Here is a 20456-nt window from a genome sequence, read left to right as displayed (position 1 = left end):
TAAATAAATCACTATTTGTATATCAGTAAATAAATATGTTACAACGATTATATCGTAAAAATGAAGGATAAATTATAGCTTGCAGCCCATTGCTCCCTTCTCTGCTGTCATGCAGCCTTTATGCACTTTTTAATCACACTTTTAAATAATCTACATGTACTGCACAATCTACTGACCATACTGAGTTTTCAGGATGTTCGGTTTTAAAAGGGTGAAGCAGCCAACCTATCACATTACTCGGGATTAAAACCAGAACGAACCATTGGCTGGGGCAGTATAGGCACGTGTGTCCTGACGTCACGTGGTTTCTACCAATAACATCCCTCACCACACCCACGGCTCCGCGATGCCTCCCAGGAGCTCATTAATATTAATCACGCTAGTATAGCTGAATGGTGACTGAACGGTAAACGCATACAGAGCAAATAAATTATACTTTATACAATATTATTTTGTTTTGCAAGTTTAAGAAGAAGATTCAACACGTTTTGGATTAAGAATAAATCGAAAAAAAAATCAAAAGAATAAACAAAAAGAGAGAATATTGAGAAGAATAAATTCAGGAATAAATCCAGAACCAATGTACAGTTTTATTATCAGACTTACAAATGGACAAAGAAAATACCCTATATCAGACAAAATGGCAGTTTGTTTCACATCTATATATAAACAAAATAATCTGTTTGGATTTTTTCATCTTTTCAATTAAGAAAATATTTTATAATTATTAACATATTTAACTTGCAGAAAATAGGCATTATTATTTGGAACTCTAGAAACAAAATCATAAGCAGTATTTCAGACTATTTCAGATTCTTCAAGGTCCCTTTGAATATAAAGATGAATTATATGGGCAGGTATTCATTGTCCTTCATGAGGGAATCGCATTTTAAGAAAAAAAAGGGTCTTACTGACAGTGAAACAGTAATGTATTGCCTCCAACAAACAGTACTAACATCTGCTTAGTGTCATAACAAGTCACTGCATTCTTTTCCATGAGCTTTACAAAACACATTTATACAGATTAAGGAGCTCAGTCAAAACAACAAACTTTGTCAAACTGAGCCATTCAGTGCACAAATGATGTTAGATTGTGTTAATTAACACCATCCTTGTTAAATGAAATAGTTCAAATGATGAAACTATTTTAATGTTTGGTTATATTTATGTTTTTAGCTTGGATTTGCAGATATTTGGTGTAGCAGTGTTTGTTTCTGTGTGTGTACTTATTTTCCAGATTATGCTTAGATTGATATGAATGTAAAGTACTAATACCAAACCAGTTTCCAGGATGCACTCTTATCTTTCCTAAATTTTGCGCATATGTAACATTTTTGGGGAAAAAATTTTCCCCAAATTTTAAAATGTTGCTTATCAACAATATGCAAAACAACAAATAAATTCCACTGTGATATTTTGTCTTTAGCAAACAAGAGTGGAAGATCCTGCTCCACCAAAATAAAAGTAACAGATCATTGACCACTAATCCTGCTTCCGGTATTTTCATTGATTATTTTGGTACTCGATTACCTGCCCAGTCTCAACCAAAAGACAACTGGACTTTGTGTTCTTTGGCCTGTTAAATTATATGTCAATATGACCATGGACTGACTTCCCTCTCAAACCCAATAAATTAATTGCAAGTCTCACACAACGTAACATAATGCCATCACACATACAAATAATATCCTCTTACCGGCTTGTTAGTTGCTACATATAGCAGCCCATTAGCCATCAGGCTTGTAGTGACCTTCCCTTTAGTCTGTTATTATAAAAATAGCTTTGGGACAAGAGACGATTCTATCTTGAGAATCCTAAATTTGTCTAGTGCATGTCATTTCAGTATGGACCATTTGATCTGCTCCTTGGCTGACTGCAGAACCTGGAAAACAAACAGAAAGAGCACAACAACATGTGTAACATCATCAGGGATTGTAACAAAAACAAAAAATTACAAATTAAGTCAAAACTGCAAAACATCAAAAATACATAGAGAAGCACTGTTTGTAGAAAATGTGTGTGATTGCTGTGCTCATTGATGCTGATTTTCATTACCATATGAAAAGTCACTGACATTAATGTAAGTACTGACTTGTGGGTGTAATGGGAGTGAACAAACATACTTTATGGTATACAGCTCATAATTAACTGTCAAATACTTTGTGCTGCATACAGGTTGAGCTACACCATCCTATAACTCCTGCTGACTCATGAATCATGATTCATAATGACTTTATGTGCTATATGATCAGTCATTGTGCAAGAGTAACTGAAGTTTATGCTGCATTCAAGTAATGTGGTACAATTTACTTGAACAAGGTGACTTTTGCTTTCTACAATTAATAATACCTCATTAACTATACATTTTAATACTATGACATTATGTTCAGTTCCCTGTTAAAAAACCTGGTTCTTGTTTTAATACAATTTCATGCTCTGATCAAGTGAGAATTTGGTTGGTTTTGTTTATTCTTTAATATTTATTTTGATAATAATGAAAGTTTGGACTCATTTCCTAATAAAACCTTTCAAGAACTTGTACAATACTGCAGTACTTATTACTTAGTACCTATTCTCCCACAAGGGGTGGAGCTCAATGCCTCCAAACAGAAGAAGTACAACAGGGACAAGAAGTCGTATCAGCTGTTGTTTCATTGTCAAAGATGAAAAAATACCATAACACAAAGTAATGTACATAAACACTGTAATTACACTCCCTATTAAGATACGGTGTATTTAGACTATCAACTATTACTGCAGTACTTACATCAACTTTACTTGAAGAAAAAGGTTAAATTAGGTAAATTTAGGTTAAACTGAAGGTCAGCAGGACACTTTGGAAAATATGTCTTATAGGTTTAATAAAATGTTATATGTAAATCTCAAAACAAATCAACATGTCACACATAAAATATGATGGCAGGGACAGGTTGAAAATGTATTTTTTTGACCAAGGATACCAAGACTCAGCTTAGCAGAATGTATTGACAAAGCAAAGTAATGAGTAAAATGAAAAACAGACTGTCAATGGTTTTTAAGGAAAAAATTCAAATGTCAAACTCAAGTGTAATAACATGAAGAAGCTGCCAAATCCATCAACAAATGTAGCATTGGAACCTTGTTTCATTCTCTCTTAGTCTTTGTTTTTTCATGTTCAACACCAAGTGTCCACTGTTCTCAGTCCCTAAACCCCAGTCAAGCATTCATTTTAGCAATAAGGTTGTTGTTCCTGATTTTAACAACAGGGGGCACATGGAGCTCAGGTAACTTCACTGCAGTGTGGGATCCTGGGAAACGCAGTCATATTAAGCCTACACAGAGTTGGTCTCTACACACTGTACGGGAACGTTGAACTCTGAGAGCTGTGTATTTAATTTGAATCTAAAATAATGCTGTTTGCACAAATAAAAACAGAAACATTAAAACTGACAGCTGGGCGACGTTTGTGATTGGGTCAGGCGGGTGTATGGGCGGGAACTCGGACCTCAAACTCTATGGTCAGATTACCATTGATATTTTGGCTTCAGTTTTGTACAGAGGGCAGATGTGGAGACATATCGCCCATCTCTATACACTATATGCCAATGGGAAAGACTGTGGCATGATTGGCTGCAGCCTTTCTCTGGAAAGAAAGCAACGATAGATATCTCTGGCTATTTTTTTAGGTCGGTAGATGGTCAATCCAGCTTCCCAGAGGTGGATAGAGGGCAAAAAGATGCATATATAAGCACCACTAAGACTGCATGATATAATATGATACACTAAACTTCACTGTAGATGTGGGGACAGTCTATTTTAGCTTCTAGTCTGTAGCACAGATTCACAACCTTCTCTAATCTTCAGGGTCCTGGCCTCCAGACGGATTTGAAGAAAATGTAAACACCCTAAAATTAGATACCTAGATAATACAAATATATATATATATATTTATACATAAAATGAGAACTGCAACTTGTTATTTCTTTTTAAATTATTCATTGTACAGTAAATTCCAAAGTCTGTTTAGATGCTGCAGATTTTTAGCTGCCATAACTGCAATTCTAAATCAATTTGTCTGATATTTAAAAACCTTAAAAACCTTTGACAGGCAGTGTAGTGATCCAGTGTTGACTGTGTAATGTTATGGTGGAGTATTATCACTGTGTGTGGTGTGCAGTGCTAGTGTGAAATAAGCTCTTTAGTGCAATGTAGGGCTGTGGAGAAGTTAGTAAAGACTTACGTTAGTGGTGAGAGCCAGTTTCTCTGTTATATGCTGTCAGGGTTAAAGTAACAGATAAAGAAAAGCTTAGAGCATGAGTGCACACACACACACATACACACACACACACAAGCAATCTTCTGCAAGAAAGTACAGGAGCATGTCCATGCACATGTACATTCCTGCACATACGCAGGAAAACATCACTGCAGGCACTGACACAAGCACATCAGAAATAAACTCAATAAAGGGAATGACTGCAATACCACACCAACCCCCCACCCACCCCGACAGACAAAATCTTTATTGCAAAAGAGCTCTTTGATCATCTTTCCAGTACTTGGAGAGCTTCGGTGCTCTAGAGGAAGTTAATCCAACCATCCATTTATTTATCCAATCCACTCATTCACAGTTGAGCCTATTAGTCCTGTCCGGTGCTTTGGAGATGGAGCCAAGCTGGCTGCTACTTTAGCAAGCATGGTGAGCTAAGGTGTTAGCATGCAGCCTGGTGAAATTTGCAGACAGATGTCAAACTGCTGCCTGTTTTTCTGTCAGAGAACAATCAGCTTTCTGCCATGAAGTCTGTGTGTTCCTCTGAATAAACAGGGTGTGTGGGAGTTAAGAGAGAAGCAGCTCTAAGTAATCTAGTACAGTAAAGTAGTTTCAATAATTAAATGCATAAAAGTTATGTTAATAACAGCATAGAAATGAGGTAAGCATGCGGTGGAGGCAGCAAGCATTCTGAACATGTGTAACTATATCTGGGTGTGACTGTGATTAGACCCTTGGCTTGCAGCGGTGTACTGTGGTATGATAATTGTCATATTAGCTTGTATATTTATTTTTCTGCAGTATATTGCGGTTCTACTCTTAGTGTCATTAAACCACATATGTTAATCTTATATCAAGTTTCATGTGTGTCAAGATGTTTTGTCAAAAATAATGCATTTGCTCAAAAAAAAAACACCTATTTTCATTTTTTTTAAGGGTGACTGTGACTTTTATCAACAGTAATAACTGTGTAATATACCACAATACTGTGAAAATGTGATATTTTCTGTAACAGTTATCATACTGTAAAAATTTCAAACCTGCACTAATCCCTCCAACGCAAATAGAGGATTAAGGGAACAGTTCAACATTGGGGAAATAAGCTTATTTGCTGAGTTTGATGAAAAGATTAAAACCACTCTCATGTCTGTGGAGTTAATGTGTAGCTGGAGCCAGCAGCCAGTTTGTTTAGTTCAGCAAAAAAGCTTGGCAACAGCTAGCCTGGGTATGTCCAAAGGTAACAAAACCTGCCTTGTAGCATCTCTCAGTTTTAGCCCACCTATTTGTACAACACCCTCACCCCCCTTAAAAAGTTGTAGTTTTATACCCCCGTTTTTGTACAGATTAAAGAACATGGTAATTATTGAACTTTACAGGTGCTTACAGTTTTTTTTTAACCCTTGGACAAAAATCTTGGAAACAGCCAAGCTAGCAGCTGTTTTCAGTCTTCATGCTAAGCTAAGCTAACCAAGTGCTGGCTGCAGCTTCATATTTACCATATAAACATTAGAGTTCTATCAGTCTTCTTGTGCATCTCTTGGAGAGAAAGTGAACAAGCTTATAATCCACAATGTCCAACTATTAAAAAGACAATATGAAGAAGTGGCTCAAAAGTCTGATCTGGTGTCGTGCAGGAACACTGAACTAGTTAGGAGTCATTGTTCTCTTCTCAGCTGTGGTAGTCCACAAACCGCAACTGTCCTTCACCTAAGCCTGTACAATACCATATAATAATATGCAATGTGTGATAACATTGTTTGGTATTGCGATGATGATGTGATGATGTATGAATGCATGGCATGAGTAAATAAAATACTTTTTGGCAGCACTTTATATGAAGACCACATCTATAATGTGGTATGTGGGCATCATAATATATTCTAATTTAAAATATATAGAATTCTTAATACATAACACACATAATGATTTCTGACGCTCTATATCAAACAGTCATAAATTAATATAGAGTGGACTTCAAGAACCTCACGGATGCTCCTGACTGTGCAAAAGTGGAGTCTATATGCATGCATGTATAATTCCGTCTGCATGTGTGCGTTACCTGGGCCACGCTCTGTTCAGATAATGGGTTTTCATCGGCCTGTAAAACAAAATACCGTCATTGGTATGATGTATATAGACACACACAATACAAAATCAGGCAATTGCAAATAGCATTATATCTGTAGAAACACCATTATACACTGAGAAAAAGTGAAATTCAAAGCACACTGGTTAACGGCTCAGCCAATCACAACTCTTAATAGGATTTATAGTCATGTTAGTGGGGTGGCTCTAGGGTTGCCAGTGTTGGTGCGTCATTCAGTCAATCTCTTTGGTCCAAATAAATACATCAACCACTATCGGAGGGATTGTCACAATGTTTTTCACACAGACAGTCATGATCCTCAGAGGATAAAGCTATTTCACTTTACTAAAAGTGACACCAGCAGTTCAAAGTTTTACAGTGTAGAAAAATGGCAGGCTTACTCTTGCTTCGTTAGTCAGCATGCTCTCTCACCAATGATTTACCTGATCTGTCTCCTCCATCCCTCTGTCTTCACTGTCTCTACCTGTCTCATTCATTCATTCACTCTCTCCATTGCACTCTCCATCTTTCTCCTACTTCCTCTCTCTCTCTCTGTCACCCCATTCTCACCCTCCGTGTGTCTGTCTGTCTGTCTGTCTACAGCAGTTGGCTCTTGTCTGTTTGTCCCTCTAGGTTACCAGTGATGTAATCAAACAAGACGAAGCCATAGGCTGGCTCTGACATTAGCTGACACCAACCAGAAAAAAAGAAAAAGAAAAGAAAGGTAAAGCAGGTAAAGGTGGACAAATAGCTGTGGGTGGCGACAGATGAGTCTTAATTTTGTCTCTCTGAGCACAGCAAAGAGCTGCTCTGATTTTAAAAATATGACTTTTGTTTTCCATTACAGTTTCCAATGATTCAAATCAATCAATAAATTGACATGATAGGGAGCTGGAAAGGATTGTTGTCTTACCCTGTAGTTGACCTTCTGTAGAACCTGCTGGGGGTCACTCTCCAGAATCACCCTGGCAACAGGATAAAGCAACCAGTCAGGACCAAATACAGCAAGAGCAGGACCAGAAGTAGGATTATTGTAAGACAATTTATAGACTAAACAGTTAAAATTAGAATTACCACCTCACAGGTTGTGTGCCAACCAATAAGGCTGCAGTTTATATCCATGCCTGTACTGACTCATACATAATATCGGTAAGAAAGAAAATTTTATAAAAATGCATTTTTTTTTTGGTCAAACAGAAATCATCACTGTATTAACATGTATGATTCCGGCGAGGAACATGCTGTCTTCACTGAGAGGCTATTATTACAGCGGAGGACAGAGGACTGATCGCACGGTGCAAGGACAATCACCTGAAGCTCAGTAACATCAAATCCAGTGAGCTTGTGGTGGACTACAAAGCTTCAAATATGGATGTTGTTGCAAAGAAGCCGCAAATTCGAAAGCATGGATCCTTCATACACATCTTCACCCCAGTAGTATAAAAGATCTACACAATCACAACCAGTTTCAAGGTGGACACCCAAGATTAGCGTCATCAGTTGTGACCAAATGTGAAATATGGTCACAATCTTCCCTTTTATGCTGTTGAATAATGGACAGAAAATATTATGATGTCACAGTGAAGAAGACCTTTGACCTTTTAGATATTAAATGCCACCACTTCATCAATTTATTTTGTTAGACATTTGTGTGAAATTTTGTCATTATTAGCATATGAATTCTTGAGTTATAGCCAGACGTCACAGTGAGCTTTGACCTCAAAGTCTAATCATTTCATTCCTGAGTCCAAGTAAATGTTTGTGCCAGATGTAATGGATTTCCCTCAGGGCTTTCCTGAGATATTGCTTTCATGAGAAGGTAAAAGTCATTTTTTGTCTTACCCTCCATCAATGATTTCGTCCACAACAAGGAACACTCCGTCCATGTTGTCCAGTAAACACCTGCGCTCCACATTTTTCCTACAAAAATAACAACAGTTAGCCAAATCCAGTCCATAATACTCTGGATCCCCTTAAATGCAATGCACATTTCTAACCTTTTGATCATTCTCCAAAAATTGTGATTTCACATGGTTTTATAATTACTTAAAAAACAGTTCAATATTTTGGGAAACAAAATTATTGGCTTTCTTGTCACAAATCAGATGAGCAAATCAATGTGGAAATCACAAGAAGATTAGCTTAGCTTAGCTTAGCTCAGTGTAAAACCTGGAAGCAGAGGAAAAGATTTAACACTGAGACATAAGAGACAGCTTTTCCCAAACTCTTCCTCAAGTATCAAAGTCCATTCATCATCTCCTCCATGGACAAAACTCAGATTCAAACTGAGATTCTAATTAATCAGATCTAACTGGCAGAGACTACACTATGTGGTCAGGCCTGCATGGAGGACATTTACTGCTCACATTTCAAATAAATGAGGAGAGCATGCAGGAGCTTGTCTGATTTTACACTGCGACGCTAAATTCGGGAGATTTACATATTTCACTGTGCAACCTATAATCTTTCATACTGTATAATAATATAATCTCTCCATGTCTCTGTCGCTCAGACTCTGCATTACTACTGCACCGGTTCCCATGGCAACCACATCAGCCACTGTTTGGCTGATAATGTTCTAGTCAACAGCGAGGGATCCTGGTGTGCAACACACACACACACACACTTGAACAGACGGGGACACACACATACACACATCTCAAAACTACGCTTTCTAAAATGTTAAATAAATGTCTAAAATGTAGACTGGGAGTTACTGTGTCATCATCCAGCTGCATTGTTTGGCCAACATTATTTTCTAATTAAATCATGATTGCCTTTCAGGTGCAACATACACACTGCTGGTGAATTTTACATCAAATTCAGCATGGAGACTCATTATCTGTCAGAGAGGCTCTGGTGGAGGGATGGCAGTGTTAGAGTGGAGATTAGCACCAGTGATGCTACATGCATAAAAATGCATTTATCTCATGATAGTGAATGCGCATGTAGAAAATTTCATTGTCTCCGTCTCCAACATAACTGATGCTGTCACACATCAGAGAGTATATTTCATTTAGAAGCATTCTGGAAAGCAACACTCTGTACGCCATGCCATATTTTTGTGCTTTTTTGCAAAATGCCAGGAATATATTCATTCATTCATTCACCTGCTAATGTCACTTGTTTAAGACTTAATGGGAGAACTTACCTGAGGATCTGACTGAGGGACTCAAACAGGCAGTTCAGTACCGACATGAGCATCAGCTAGAGAAAGGAAAGGGAAAAAACGAGAAACAAGAGGACGGTTTTGAGACATTAGAGCCTGATTTTAAAGGTGTATTAATTTGTTTATTTACAGCCATGTGAGTGCAGGGATCAAGAGCAACCTAAACATTTCATATGACTAACTAGCAAATAATTGACTCTTCACACATCCACTATATAGAGCTTTGATTTGATTGTTTATTCATCTTCTTATCTGTCTCCTATTAGCTCTGTTTTGTTCTGCACCAACTCCTGATGAAAATGTTTGTCCATTTAGCTGCATAATGCCCCAGTATAGTTCACCAACTCCACTCTATAGCTGCCGGTCTAGTGTTTTGCAGGTCGTATAGAGTGGGTTTAAGACTGGTTGGGTTTTCGTTACTCCAGAACGAGCTTTTAACATCCACAGGGCAAGCAAGTCCTGAGGATTTAAGGGGGTTTGTTTTTTACAGTAGCCTGAAACAAACAAAACAAATTCTGGGTCTAGGGGCTTTGGTGTTTTTCTCAGGTACTGTAGGGGAGGTTGAGACATACTGTGTGTGAACACTGGACCTTTAAGAATGGCCATGAATTCTAAAAGTTGACAAAAAAAAAAATCTTTTGGAAGGGAAAGTTAAATTTAGCCTACCTCGTTCTCCTGAGCACTTCCCACCACGTAGAAGAAGAGATCTATACTGCTCTTATAGACAATGGTCATCCCCTCGAGGAAAGCAATCTCATCTGCAGAGAATGAAAGGAGAGAGGGATGGGTTAGGGATCAAAGGAAGGACAGGCAAGTTACTTTTTTTCCACATAATGACATTTTATTTCACTTTTCAGACAGAATCCAACATTACATTTACTGGAACAATGGTGAATGAAAATGATAAATATTTATAGCAGGCTTCATTCATTTGGAGAGCTAAGACAAAACGAAGGACAAAGATGGGGAAGCAAATGAGTAGAAAAGAGAAAAAATAAAGACAGGGATGAACGCGAAAGGGACAAGAGAGAAATTGAGAAAGAGAGGAGGCAATAGAGAAAAGGACAAGAGGGGTGGAGAGAGGTGAAGAATGGAAAAGAAACATGATCAGAGAGAAGAAAAAGAAAAAAGAAGATAGAAACTTGTCAGAGAAGGATGGAGGAGATGAGAGAAAAGAGGGAAAAAGAAAGTGAGTTGAAGTTGTTGAATGAGGAAGAAGTGAAGAGAGGAGACAGCGAAGCCTGAGTGAAACACAAGGATTGAAGGGATGTTTTAAGGGAGGACAGAGCAGAACAAAGGGAGTACGAGGGGGGTCAGAAGGAGAGGGGATATAGCATGACATGGGAGAAGGAAGAGAAGAAAGAAGAGGAGAAAAGGAGGAATGAAGGAGGAGCTTAGAACAAAAGGAGGAATATAGTGGGTGGGTGATAAGGAGGACAGAGGCAGAGACTCAGGTATCAACCACTCAAAACTTTCAGGTTTCACACCAACACTGTGCTAGCATGGTTTGCCTCTGCAGTAGAAACAGGCCAATGTAAAAAAAAAAGCCTGTTGTCAGGCTGGTATCTCATTCAAGTGTTGGGCTACTGGATGGGAGAATGTCTAACAGATGACACTGGAGATGTGTGTGAGTGGGAGGGCCACATCCAGCACACACAAACAGAGATGAGCTTACTGTCTGCTTTGTGTGTCTTGTTGTAGACATTCTTCTCGAAGTTCTTCTGGTCCTTCATTGAGGGGTAAAGCTCAGGGTCATAGTACTGGAACAGACACACACAGAGAACACGGAACAGTGGATGAACTTTGGCACTAACCCTGCTGTGTTGGGCATCTCATTCCCTAAACACAGTACATGGTTTGGTCCATTAAAATTATTATTACAATTACAATTTTCATACAGCCAAAGCCTATAAAAGCAAATATTTTCCATATTGTTTATAGTCAGAATTTTATCAACAAGAGCTATTCAATGAATATACATCCGTATGGACCTCTCTATGCAGCCATTTTTATTACGGACTGACCAATACGGGTTTTTTTTCAGGGTTCACATGATACTGATTTTTAGTTATTAAGGAGAACAACAACCGATATATGGAACTAATTTACATTCTGAGTAAAAATGAAGACTATAATAACAAATGTTTTAATGTACAGAAGTAAATCTGAAAAAATATGTACGTAAATATGTACATGTACTGAACGCAAGTGTTTCCATTTTCTTTGTACTTTTTTCTCCACTGCATTTATTTCATAACTTTAGTTACTATTTACTTTGCACATTGAGATTTTAGGCACCAAATATAAAACATAAGAAAATGTTTGTGGCAGTGTGAAGTCTGATTGACAGCCTTGAATGATGGAACTTGACACCACGTCGGTTGGGGCTGAAGATTACGAGTCTGAAAATGAAAATAGCCTGAAGGTAAGCAGTTAGTAATGAGTTTGCTTAGCAACGGTTCAATGCTAAAGTGGATGCTAGAAGCAGAACACACCCAAATCACCAACCAAACTGTCACTTGTCCAGTTGAATTCTGGGTAATGCAGGCACAAGGTTTTGACAAGGTAATAGAACCCATGAAGTAAAAGACATCACATCTCTTTATCTACTGCATCAATAAATCAGGGAGTACCGGTACTCTTTCCAACATTTTGTACTGCTGCTAAACTAAACTGGTGACTTATATTGTCAAGCAGTCACAGGAAGCTCCACAGCCAAGCTGGCTGTTTCCCCTTTTCCAGTCTGTGTCAAGTGTCAGTCCTGTCATATAACTCTAATGACAAAACAGAAGAGTAAGCTTCTCAAGTCAAATTATTCCTTTCAATGGAACAATAAAAATTCCATTCATGGAGGTTTCATTCATTCATTCTTTTAAGAATTTCCCTTCAGGGATAAATAAAGGAATTCTGATTCTGATTCCTATAAATATACACTCTTACTACTTTAGAAGGTCAGCAGTGCAGTAAGATATAGATAATATGGGTTGTATGTAAGATCGCTGATATGGTCTTTTAATCTTACCTTGGACAGAAGTCTGTTGCCATCATTGTCAAGTATGAAAACAGCTTTCACTGTATAGAGGGAAGGTTCCTGCAACAATAAACAGAAAGAACATCTTAAATATTTTAGCTTTGCTGAGTCACCTCAGGGAACCATCTAGAACTGGGAGAGGTTTACTTCATGATGCCACAGCTACAGTCAAAGCCATTCCTCCTGGCTAGCGTATTGTATCAATCTTTAATATCCAGATGAAGCCTGCTTATCCAGCAACACCCTGCTTTACATTCACTCTGGTCCACACATTTGCACCTACACCCAGTCCAAACACTTTCCACATTTGAACACATGCTGCATTTACAGTTTGTTTGGGTTTTTTTTTAAAAATTATTTTTATCTCTGCAGAGTTTAATACACTGTCATTCCAGTCATTCATCCAGGTTTTGGGCAGCCGTGGCCTAGAGGTTGGAGAAGCGGCTTGTGATCGGAGGATCACCGTTTCGATTCCCCCACCGGACAGGCAGGAAAAATTTGGGTGTGGTGGAGTGATTAATGCATAAAAAAAATGCCCCCCCCCACCTCCATTAGCCGGCTGATGTGCCCTTGAGCAAGGCACTTAACCCCCAGTTTGCTACCCGGGCGCTTGATGCAGCTCACTGCTCCTGTGTGTTTCACTGCATGTAATTTGCCGGGTGTTGCATTTGTGTGTTCCACTAAGGATGGGTCAAATGCAGAAGACGAATTCAGTGTGGGTATGTAAAAATATATATACTGTCAATAAAGCTGATTCTTCTTCTTCTTCTTCTTCTTTTCCAGATGTGGATCTGACTAAAGACACTGTCCATCCTCCTGCATACACTTTACTCATCCATCGTGCGAAGATTTTTCAGACCCGGGACAAAGTTCTGTTATGCACTGACTAGCATAGATTCACAGTCAGAGTGTATCACAGAACTTAGACCAGGAACTTACAACATCCAGTGTCCAGTATTGGGAGGAGGAAGGTGTACTGGGATCAACAACCCATCGCAATATTTGCTATTATATAATATATTGTAAGTTTTTACATGTAGGCCCTTTTTATTTGCTCTTGTGCAGACACACAACATGCGCACACAGATGAACATGTCTGGTGTGTAATACACACTCCTGCCTCTGGTTTCACGCTACTGTGTTGATCCACAGTCGGTGAGCGCAACTTGCGATAAGTGGGCGAGAAGAGGACTTCAGACCTGCAAACATGGATGGAAACATGCATGGTTTAAAACTGCAAAAAGCTGTCTTTGCAAATACTTTATGAGGTGAGAAAGCCACACCACTGCACAATGTTCTCAGGCCTCAAGGTTTCAAATGATGCATTTTGCTGAGGAACACTGAATGTAAACACAAGTTTTTTGTGTGTTAAAGAGAAAACTCCACAGGGCACCTTGAAGGTAGTACACATGATTTGTTGGTTGGCTCTTTACAAACACACCATTCACAGTTGGCTGTTCTAAAACACAGAGACCCCCCCCAAACCACCACCACACAGCACACACACACACTTCATCTTGCCCACTATTTGCCTCCCTGCTCTGTGTGTGCGTAGCTCAGCCCAGCCTTCGGTTAACACACACACAGACCTGCAGCTCTTTGCACAGCCATGACAGAGGGCAGAAGAGAGATGACAACAGTGATGTAACCTGGTCGTTACTTTTTAATAAAGTCATACCCTGTGTGCTGTTATTGGCTTTATATTACACACCACTGCCCAAAGGCTGACATCCAGAAAGAAAAGAAAATCCAGGCCGAGCGCAGGGTCCCTGCAGATAAATACATCAGCACACACTCAGCAATGTCTAAGAAGAATTACTTTAGTATGAGTCTAGACATAACTTTTTAGGAAATATTTAACATACTTAATTCAGCTCAGTTCAACTCAACTAATTTATGTGGTGCCAAATCGCAGCAAAGGCCATCTCATGATACTTTTCAGTTAGAGCAGATCTTGCTTAACTCTCAACTCATCTGGCATAACATTTTACATCATCGTATGTTTCGATCAAGTGTCAGGTCAAACACGTCGACCATATTCTAAAAAATGTTTTATTTTTCAGTCTGAATGCTTTGTTTGAGAGCATGCTGGTTTGGTTAGTTGGTTCATTCAATTGTCTAACTAGTCTCTATGTGAGAACTAGTTACTGTGGTGCATACTGTTGTACAGTTAGCCACACTTTAAAACTCCATTTCATGAAACACTTATTGTACAATATAACCAGATTAAGTCTGAACTTCCAAACAACTGGTGCAACAGGCTGCTGATTTCTCATCCTGCCCTGTCCTTAGGGGAGAAGCTCTTTACATAGTATGATGATGATGATGATGATGATGATGATGATGAACACTCCTAATTACTAAAATGACTTACCTGAATTAAACAGCTTAATGATTAATATATAAATGCAACAGCATATTGTAAACGTCAAATAATTGTGAATAACTGAGGAAATGTAAAAGGAGAAAGCTTATTGGACACACTGTTAGTCACCCTGGATCAACATGACAGCTAAATGCCTAAGATGTAAAAACTGGCTGTTCGGTTTCGACAAAATGATTTTCTCTAGCGTGCATGTCTATAAGTAGGTCATGGATTCAGACAAAACCAGAGGACCAATTTAGATGTCTAGAAACAGTTCAAAAACAACATCAAAGCTTCTTACAATTTGGAGTTGGCAGTTGTCTGCACTGAAATTTTGATTTACTTGTTGCTTTTCACCACATTATAGACAAAGGCATTTCGTTGATGTTGTAACAAAGAACAACAGACAATATCTGCTTTGCTCAATGGAACCAGATCAGGAAGGTCTATTCTATTTTTTTTAAGCTTATATATTAGAAGGAAATCTTTCATACCAGTAAGCTTTGTGGACTCTATAAAATTAATGAAAGTCTAAATTTGGTACTGGCTTAGCTGCAACCTGGAATATAACCAGAGGATTTATGGCACAAAACAGCAATAAGCATTATATTTCCAGAGGAGCAAGATGAATGTCTTAAAAGAATAGTTGGACATTTAAATATGTTGCTGAAGTCAGCGGCTGGTTTGCATAGTTTACCACAAACACTGGAAAACAATGAGCAGTAAAAACTGTGAAATTAAAATTTTGACACTTTGGTTTTTGAGCAGATTTGTAAACAAGGCAGAATGTGTTAAGTGGTAAATTTTAAAAGTGTTGGTAGGAGAATTGTACAGGCTTTGGAATGAGCCAGGCTAACTGTTTCCAGTCTTTGTGCTGCTAGCTGTTGCCTTATATTTACCAGACAGATGCAAGAGTGTTGATCTTCTCTTGTCACTCTTGGTGAAATAAAACACATAAAAGCTCATAAACTATTGCTATAATTTCATCAAATCTGAAACAGAGATTGTGAGCCGGGCCTTTTAGTTCAACATCTACTGCATGCAAGGGCAAAAATTCCCACAGAAACACTCCAACATCTTGTGAAAAGCCTTTCCAGAAGAGTGGAAGCTGTTATAGCTGCAAAGGCAGGACCAACTGCATATGTATTTGGAATGCGATGATGTCATTAAAGTCCCTGTTGGTGAAATGATCAGGTGGCCCAATACTTTTGTCTATATAGTGTAGGTTCCCTCACCAACTGTTCATCCTTTTTGCTTTCAAATTAATTACCTTGTTTGTGTTTTTTGTTAAGGGGAAGGGGTTGTTTGATCATTTATCATTATAATATTATGCTGTTTTTCAGCTGCATGATGATTACTTTATTGTTGCCTGAACACAACACGCAGCCGCCTTAGGCTTTAGCCAGGGGCCTTTAACAGTGGCCCTCTTAGTCTTCTTATTGCTATCTTTGTTATGTATGCACACAATAAGGTGCTTCTGCAAAAGTTTTGAAGGCCTTTGATTGGTTCAAATGTTATGCAAGAAACAGTGTACAGATTGCACTAGTTTTTGTGTGTAGTGGCAGCTTTTTTAACTGAACACACTGATCTCTTTTTAAAATTGTATTGATTTTTCTTGCTGTAGGCATGACGATTACTAAATTCTTTATTCCACGCCCACACCAATAAGGTCACTGATCCAAAGTTTGTAAAAAGAACCCTGTATGATGTCATCGGGGTTATCTCGGCTTGAACTCGGAAAGTAAAACTTTACAAAAAGAAGCTTAGATTAGAAATTCCTTCCAAAAGAATTTGGAAGAGAAAAGACACCACTGAGTTGTAAATGTAAGATTCAGTGTTTTTCAGTTTGACTTTTGGGAATGTGGATATATCAGCTTTTTTTCTCTGTCTTTTGAGACTCTCCCAACTTTATGGACACACAATACTAAATTGCTGAAGCATCCCTTTAAGTAAGATTTTGAATGCATGACTTTTACTCGTAATAGAATATCTGTAAGCGATCAAACGCTATCACAGATTAGCTCCCACACTGATGCAAATGACACCTGTGGAGAGAGAGACACGGACACAGAGAAAGGAGGGAGAGGTGGGAGGGAGGGAGGAAAAAAACAGAGACACAGAGATAAAAGGGGATCTGAGAGAGGAAAGCAGAACAAGGAGAGAGAAAATAAAAAGAGACAGAATGTGAGTTAGAGACATATGCCAAAGGACTCAAAAGAAGTGAAAGAACAAGCAAGAGATTGAGAAAGAGCAGTGGAGGAAGCAGCACTGAAAGCGTTTTCTTTCAGAAAAGTGGCAATTCTTAAAAGTAAAACTTGAACATTCAAAATTTTACTTCAGTAAAAGAATATGAGTATTTAATGCACTTCATGTATGTCTGTGTAACTTTGCTGAGCAGAAGCCAATGTGGCCACAAGAGGCAAATACAGGATAATGATAACTGTAAAATCAGAACACTGGCACCAGTAGTGAAGAGCCATAAAGTCAGCAGATTGGCTCAGTTAGGTCAGTTGGACAATAATATCTATCTAAAGTTTCTAAAATCAGCTTTCTTAAGCCACCACAAGCCAGTAAGGCTGTGGCAGTAAAAGTTCTGAGTGTACTAAACTGACCGAGCGCACATTTTACAGCTCGCAAATGTAGCTTAGGATTTCTAAGAGAAAAAGTTAAAAACTTTAAAGTATCAAAAGTAAAAGTACTCATTATACAGATACAGTCTTAAATGATTCCATTTTCCATTATCAGATTATTATTCACGTATTAACACACAAGTAAGATTTTACTGTTGCAGTTGGCTGATTTGAACTACTTTCTATCAGGGATGGAAATGGTATTCAGATTATTATTATTGTGATTATTATTTTACTGAAGAACAACTCTATTACAACTAAAAGTCCTGCATCCAGAAATGTTACTTGCGCACAAGTAACAAACTTTACTGGTATATCAACAGTTAGTGTACAGAAAACAGGCTGATTGGAGTGTTAGTGTACAATGTTGCCTATATTGTTTTGATTATTGCTGCTAATCCACTGAAGTGAAAACTGCCTGCTGTAGCAAGTTGACTTTTGACAACTTTTAACTAATGCTAAGTACTGTTGGGAAGGTTAATCAATAACCATGTATTATATTTACGAGATGATCATAGACTTTGTATGTGAAATAAATTGCAACTACAGGTGTCAAATAAATATAGTGGAGTTATAGTGGAGTAAAAACTATTTTCCCCCAATATTTAATATTTCCCTTTAGCATCATGGATGTACTCAAGGTAAGTATACTGCACTTAAATTACATCCATATGGAATGGAAATGCAAGTTAGACACATGATACTCATAATTGCACAGTACCTTAGTGAAATGACTTACTTTCCACCACTGCTTTAAATAATCTTGGGTAGTTTAACCTGCAGCAAAGCAACACATTACGTAGGCTAAACATGTTTTCTGTGCGGGCGACCGAAAAAGAAAGAACGAGAAAGAAAGATCCGAAGAGCCGGCTGACAGACAGAACTGAAGTCAACGTGAGAAACGAGTGTGCGAGATTAAAGAGTGAGGGAGAGGCTGAATAAATGGTGCGCAACGCAAACGAGGAGAGAGAGGAGGGGGGGAGAGAGAGAGAGAGCAAGAGAGTGAGAGAGAGGGAGCGAGAGAGAGAGAGAGAGAGGGAGAGAGAGAGAGGGAGAGAGAGAGAGAGAGAGGGAGCAAGAGAGAGAGAGAGAGAGAGAGAGAGAGAGATCGGTGGACGTGGCACCTACTCTGCTCTACACGTCAACCGATCTGTGCACATATGCTCAACACAAGCAGACATTTAAATTCACAGAGCTGCTTTGACTTCACCTAACACACTCACACACTACTTCTCCTCATGTGCGATACACACAGGATCGTGTGTCCACGAGTGATACCTGCAGGAACTGAAGCTTTGGCTTGTACAGTAGGCTACTGTCCTGTTGCGCTCTGCACCGGATTCTGTGAGGATAAGTGGATAACAGCTGTGGCTCAATCAGCCTATTGTAATGGAGTTAACTTAACACCCTGATAAGTTGTCGCGCTGTAACCAGCACAGACAATCTGGACTATTTTTACACGCGTAGAAGGGAAAAAACTGTGGCTTTTAAACGCGCTGTCTGCTGCATGTCAAACACTGTGCTCGGATCAGGCCTGCGCGTCCACAATCACGTAACATGACGACCACAGTCAGGATCACACTCACGTTAATGAATTCAAGAATTAATACAACGTGTCTCATATCTATGAACAATCTGCGGCCAAGCCCCCCTCCTCCAGCCTGCCTCTGCCCCTGCTCTCCAGCACTGCCCACCACCGAAACTGCCATAATGCAACAAATGTCCCGCACGCCAATACAAACAGTACAAAAACACTACATAAACTGCGGCGCACATCACAAGCCTCCACCTCCAAACTAAACGAGTCGGGTCCAGAACCCGGTGAAACGGCGGAGGCTCACCAGAGACGTGGAGTCCATCGCTGCCGCCGCCGCCGCCGCCGCTGCTGCTGCCGTGCTCGCTCGGTGTGTTGACGTGGACAGCTCTGAGCTGTCACACCGAGATCACTGCTGCTTTTTTTTTTTTCTCGGAGCCGCCCGGGCGCGTTCCCGCAGCACCGAGGAAGATAGAACCACAGGCTCCCGACACTCCTCCTCCTCCAGCTCTCTGCCCTTTCACAATAAAAGTCTGCATTTACAGTAGCCTCTGGAGGATTTACAGTTTACCGAGATGTTTGTGTTGTGGGTTATATATGCTCATGGTGTTAAATTTCTATCATATTCTATATTTTTCATATTTTTAAACCCCATGAAAAACAACGTCAACAATGATTGGATGTCTAGCCAAACCTGATGTGCGTAGCTAATTATTATTAGTCAGTTATTAAAAACACATTACCGAGTCACACAATTGGATAACAAGAAGGATAACCAGCTAACCAGAAGGATATTTTAGCCAATGAGTGCACACTTTACTCTTAACCCTTTTCTCATAAAATTTTTCGCTCCATCATACTGAGTTTTGAGCTCCCTTGCATGTTCTGTATTTGCTGTCATTAAGTTTTTTCGTTTCTATCGCATGATTAAGTTCCCTCACATTAACTTTTGCCTCCCCTCACATTAACCTTTACGTTACCACTGATTCATAAAGAAAAAGTTGAGCTGTAGTATGACAGTTTTATGTACTATAGCCACTGACTGTGCCCACACCTGCACTAAGGTGTGAGTTGCATGATAGCAGCTGCATAGGAGCTATTTAACCTGCTGCTGGGGCTGGTTGAGACAGACTCACATACAACCATAGGCTGATATAGCTTGGACATTGTTGTTGCTGTGACTGTGGCATCAGTGTAATACTAAGTAGATGCAGAGGTTGTGTGTGCAGTCAGTTGACCTGACTGTGCTGGCTGAGTGTTGTGTTGATGCTGCTGTATTCCTGGACACGTGTGGTGCTTTGGTAACAAGATCACAAGCTAATTCATTCATGTCCGGACAACAGGTGACAAATAAAGATTTTCTCATGATAACGTTGTGCATTTCTCATGGTC

The 20456-nt window shown here is 39.1% G+C and overlaps 1 protein-coding gene across 2 annotated transcripts; it reads right to left on the bottom strand.

The window, feature by feature from the left end:
• Window positions 1-570: 570 nt before the first annotated feature.
• On the bottom strand, window positions 571-19524 carry copz2 (COPI coat complex subunit zeta 2). 2 transcript variants are annotated; one of them, XM_046415856.1, is made up of 10 exons: window positions 19372-19524; window positions 12527-12595; window positions 11180-11264; window positions 10171-10262; window positions 9487-9542; window positions 8178-8255; window positions 7249-7300; window positions 6309-6347; window positions 4220-4252; window positions 571-1882 (listed from the first exon to the last, which is right to left on the bottom strand). In XM_046415856.1, the coding sequence occupies exons 1-10, from the start codon at window positions 19387-19389 to the stop codon at window positions 1835-1837; spliced, it is 570 nt and encodes a 189-aa protein (XP_046271812.1). In that variant the 5' UTR covers window positions 19390-19524; the 3' UTR covers window positions 571-1834. The 2 variants fall into 2 exon arrangements, with proteins under 2 accessions (XP_046271812.1, XP_046271813.1); XM_046415857.1 differs by lacking the exon at window positions 4220-4252 and having other exon boundaries at window positions 19372-19523.
• Window positions 19525-20456: the final 932 nt, after the last annotated feature.

The sequence above is a fragment of the Scatophagus argus genome, chromosome 16, assembly GCF_020382885.2.
Source record: "Scatophagus argus isolate fScaArg1 chromosome 16, fScaArg1.pri, whole genome shotgun sequence".
Lineage (NCBI taxonomy): Eukaryota > Metazoa > Chordata > Actinopteri > Scatophagidae > Scatophagus > Scatophagus argus.
The sequence above is the reverse complement of the archived record's forward strand: the minus strand, read 5'-3'. Positions and strand labels throughout refer to the sequence as shown.

Coding starts and splice junctions, on each gene's coding strand:
- copz2 (XM_046415856.1), bottom strand. Junction 9,543..10,170: donor GAAGTGCTCAGGAGAACGAG/GTAGGCTAAATT, acceptor TCCTTTCTCTAG/CTGATGCTCATGTCGGTACT. Junction 8,256..9,486: donor TCCCTCAGTCAGATCCTCAG/GTAAGTTCTCCC, acceptor TTATTTTTGTAG/GAAAAATGTGGAGCGCAGGT.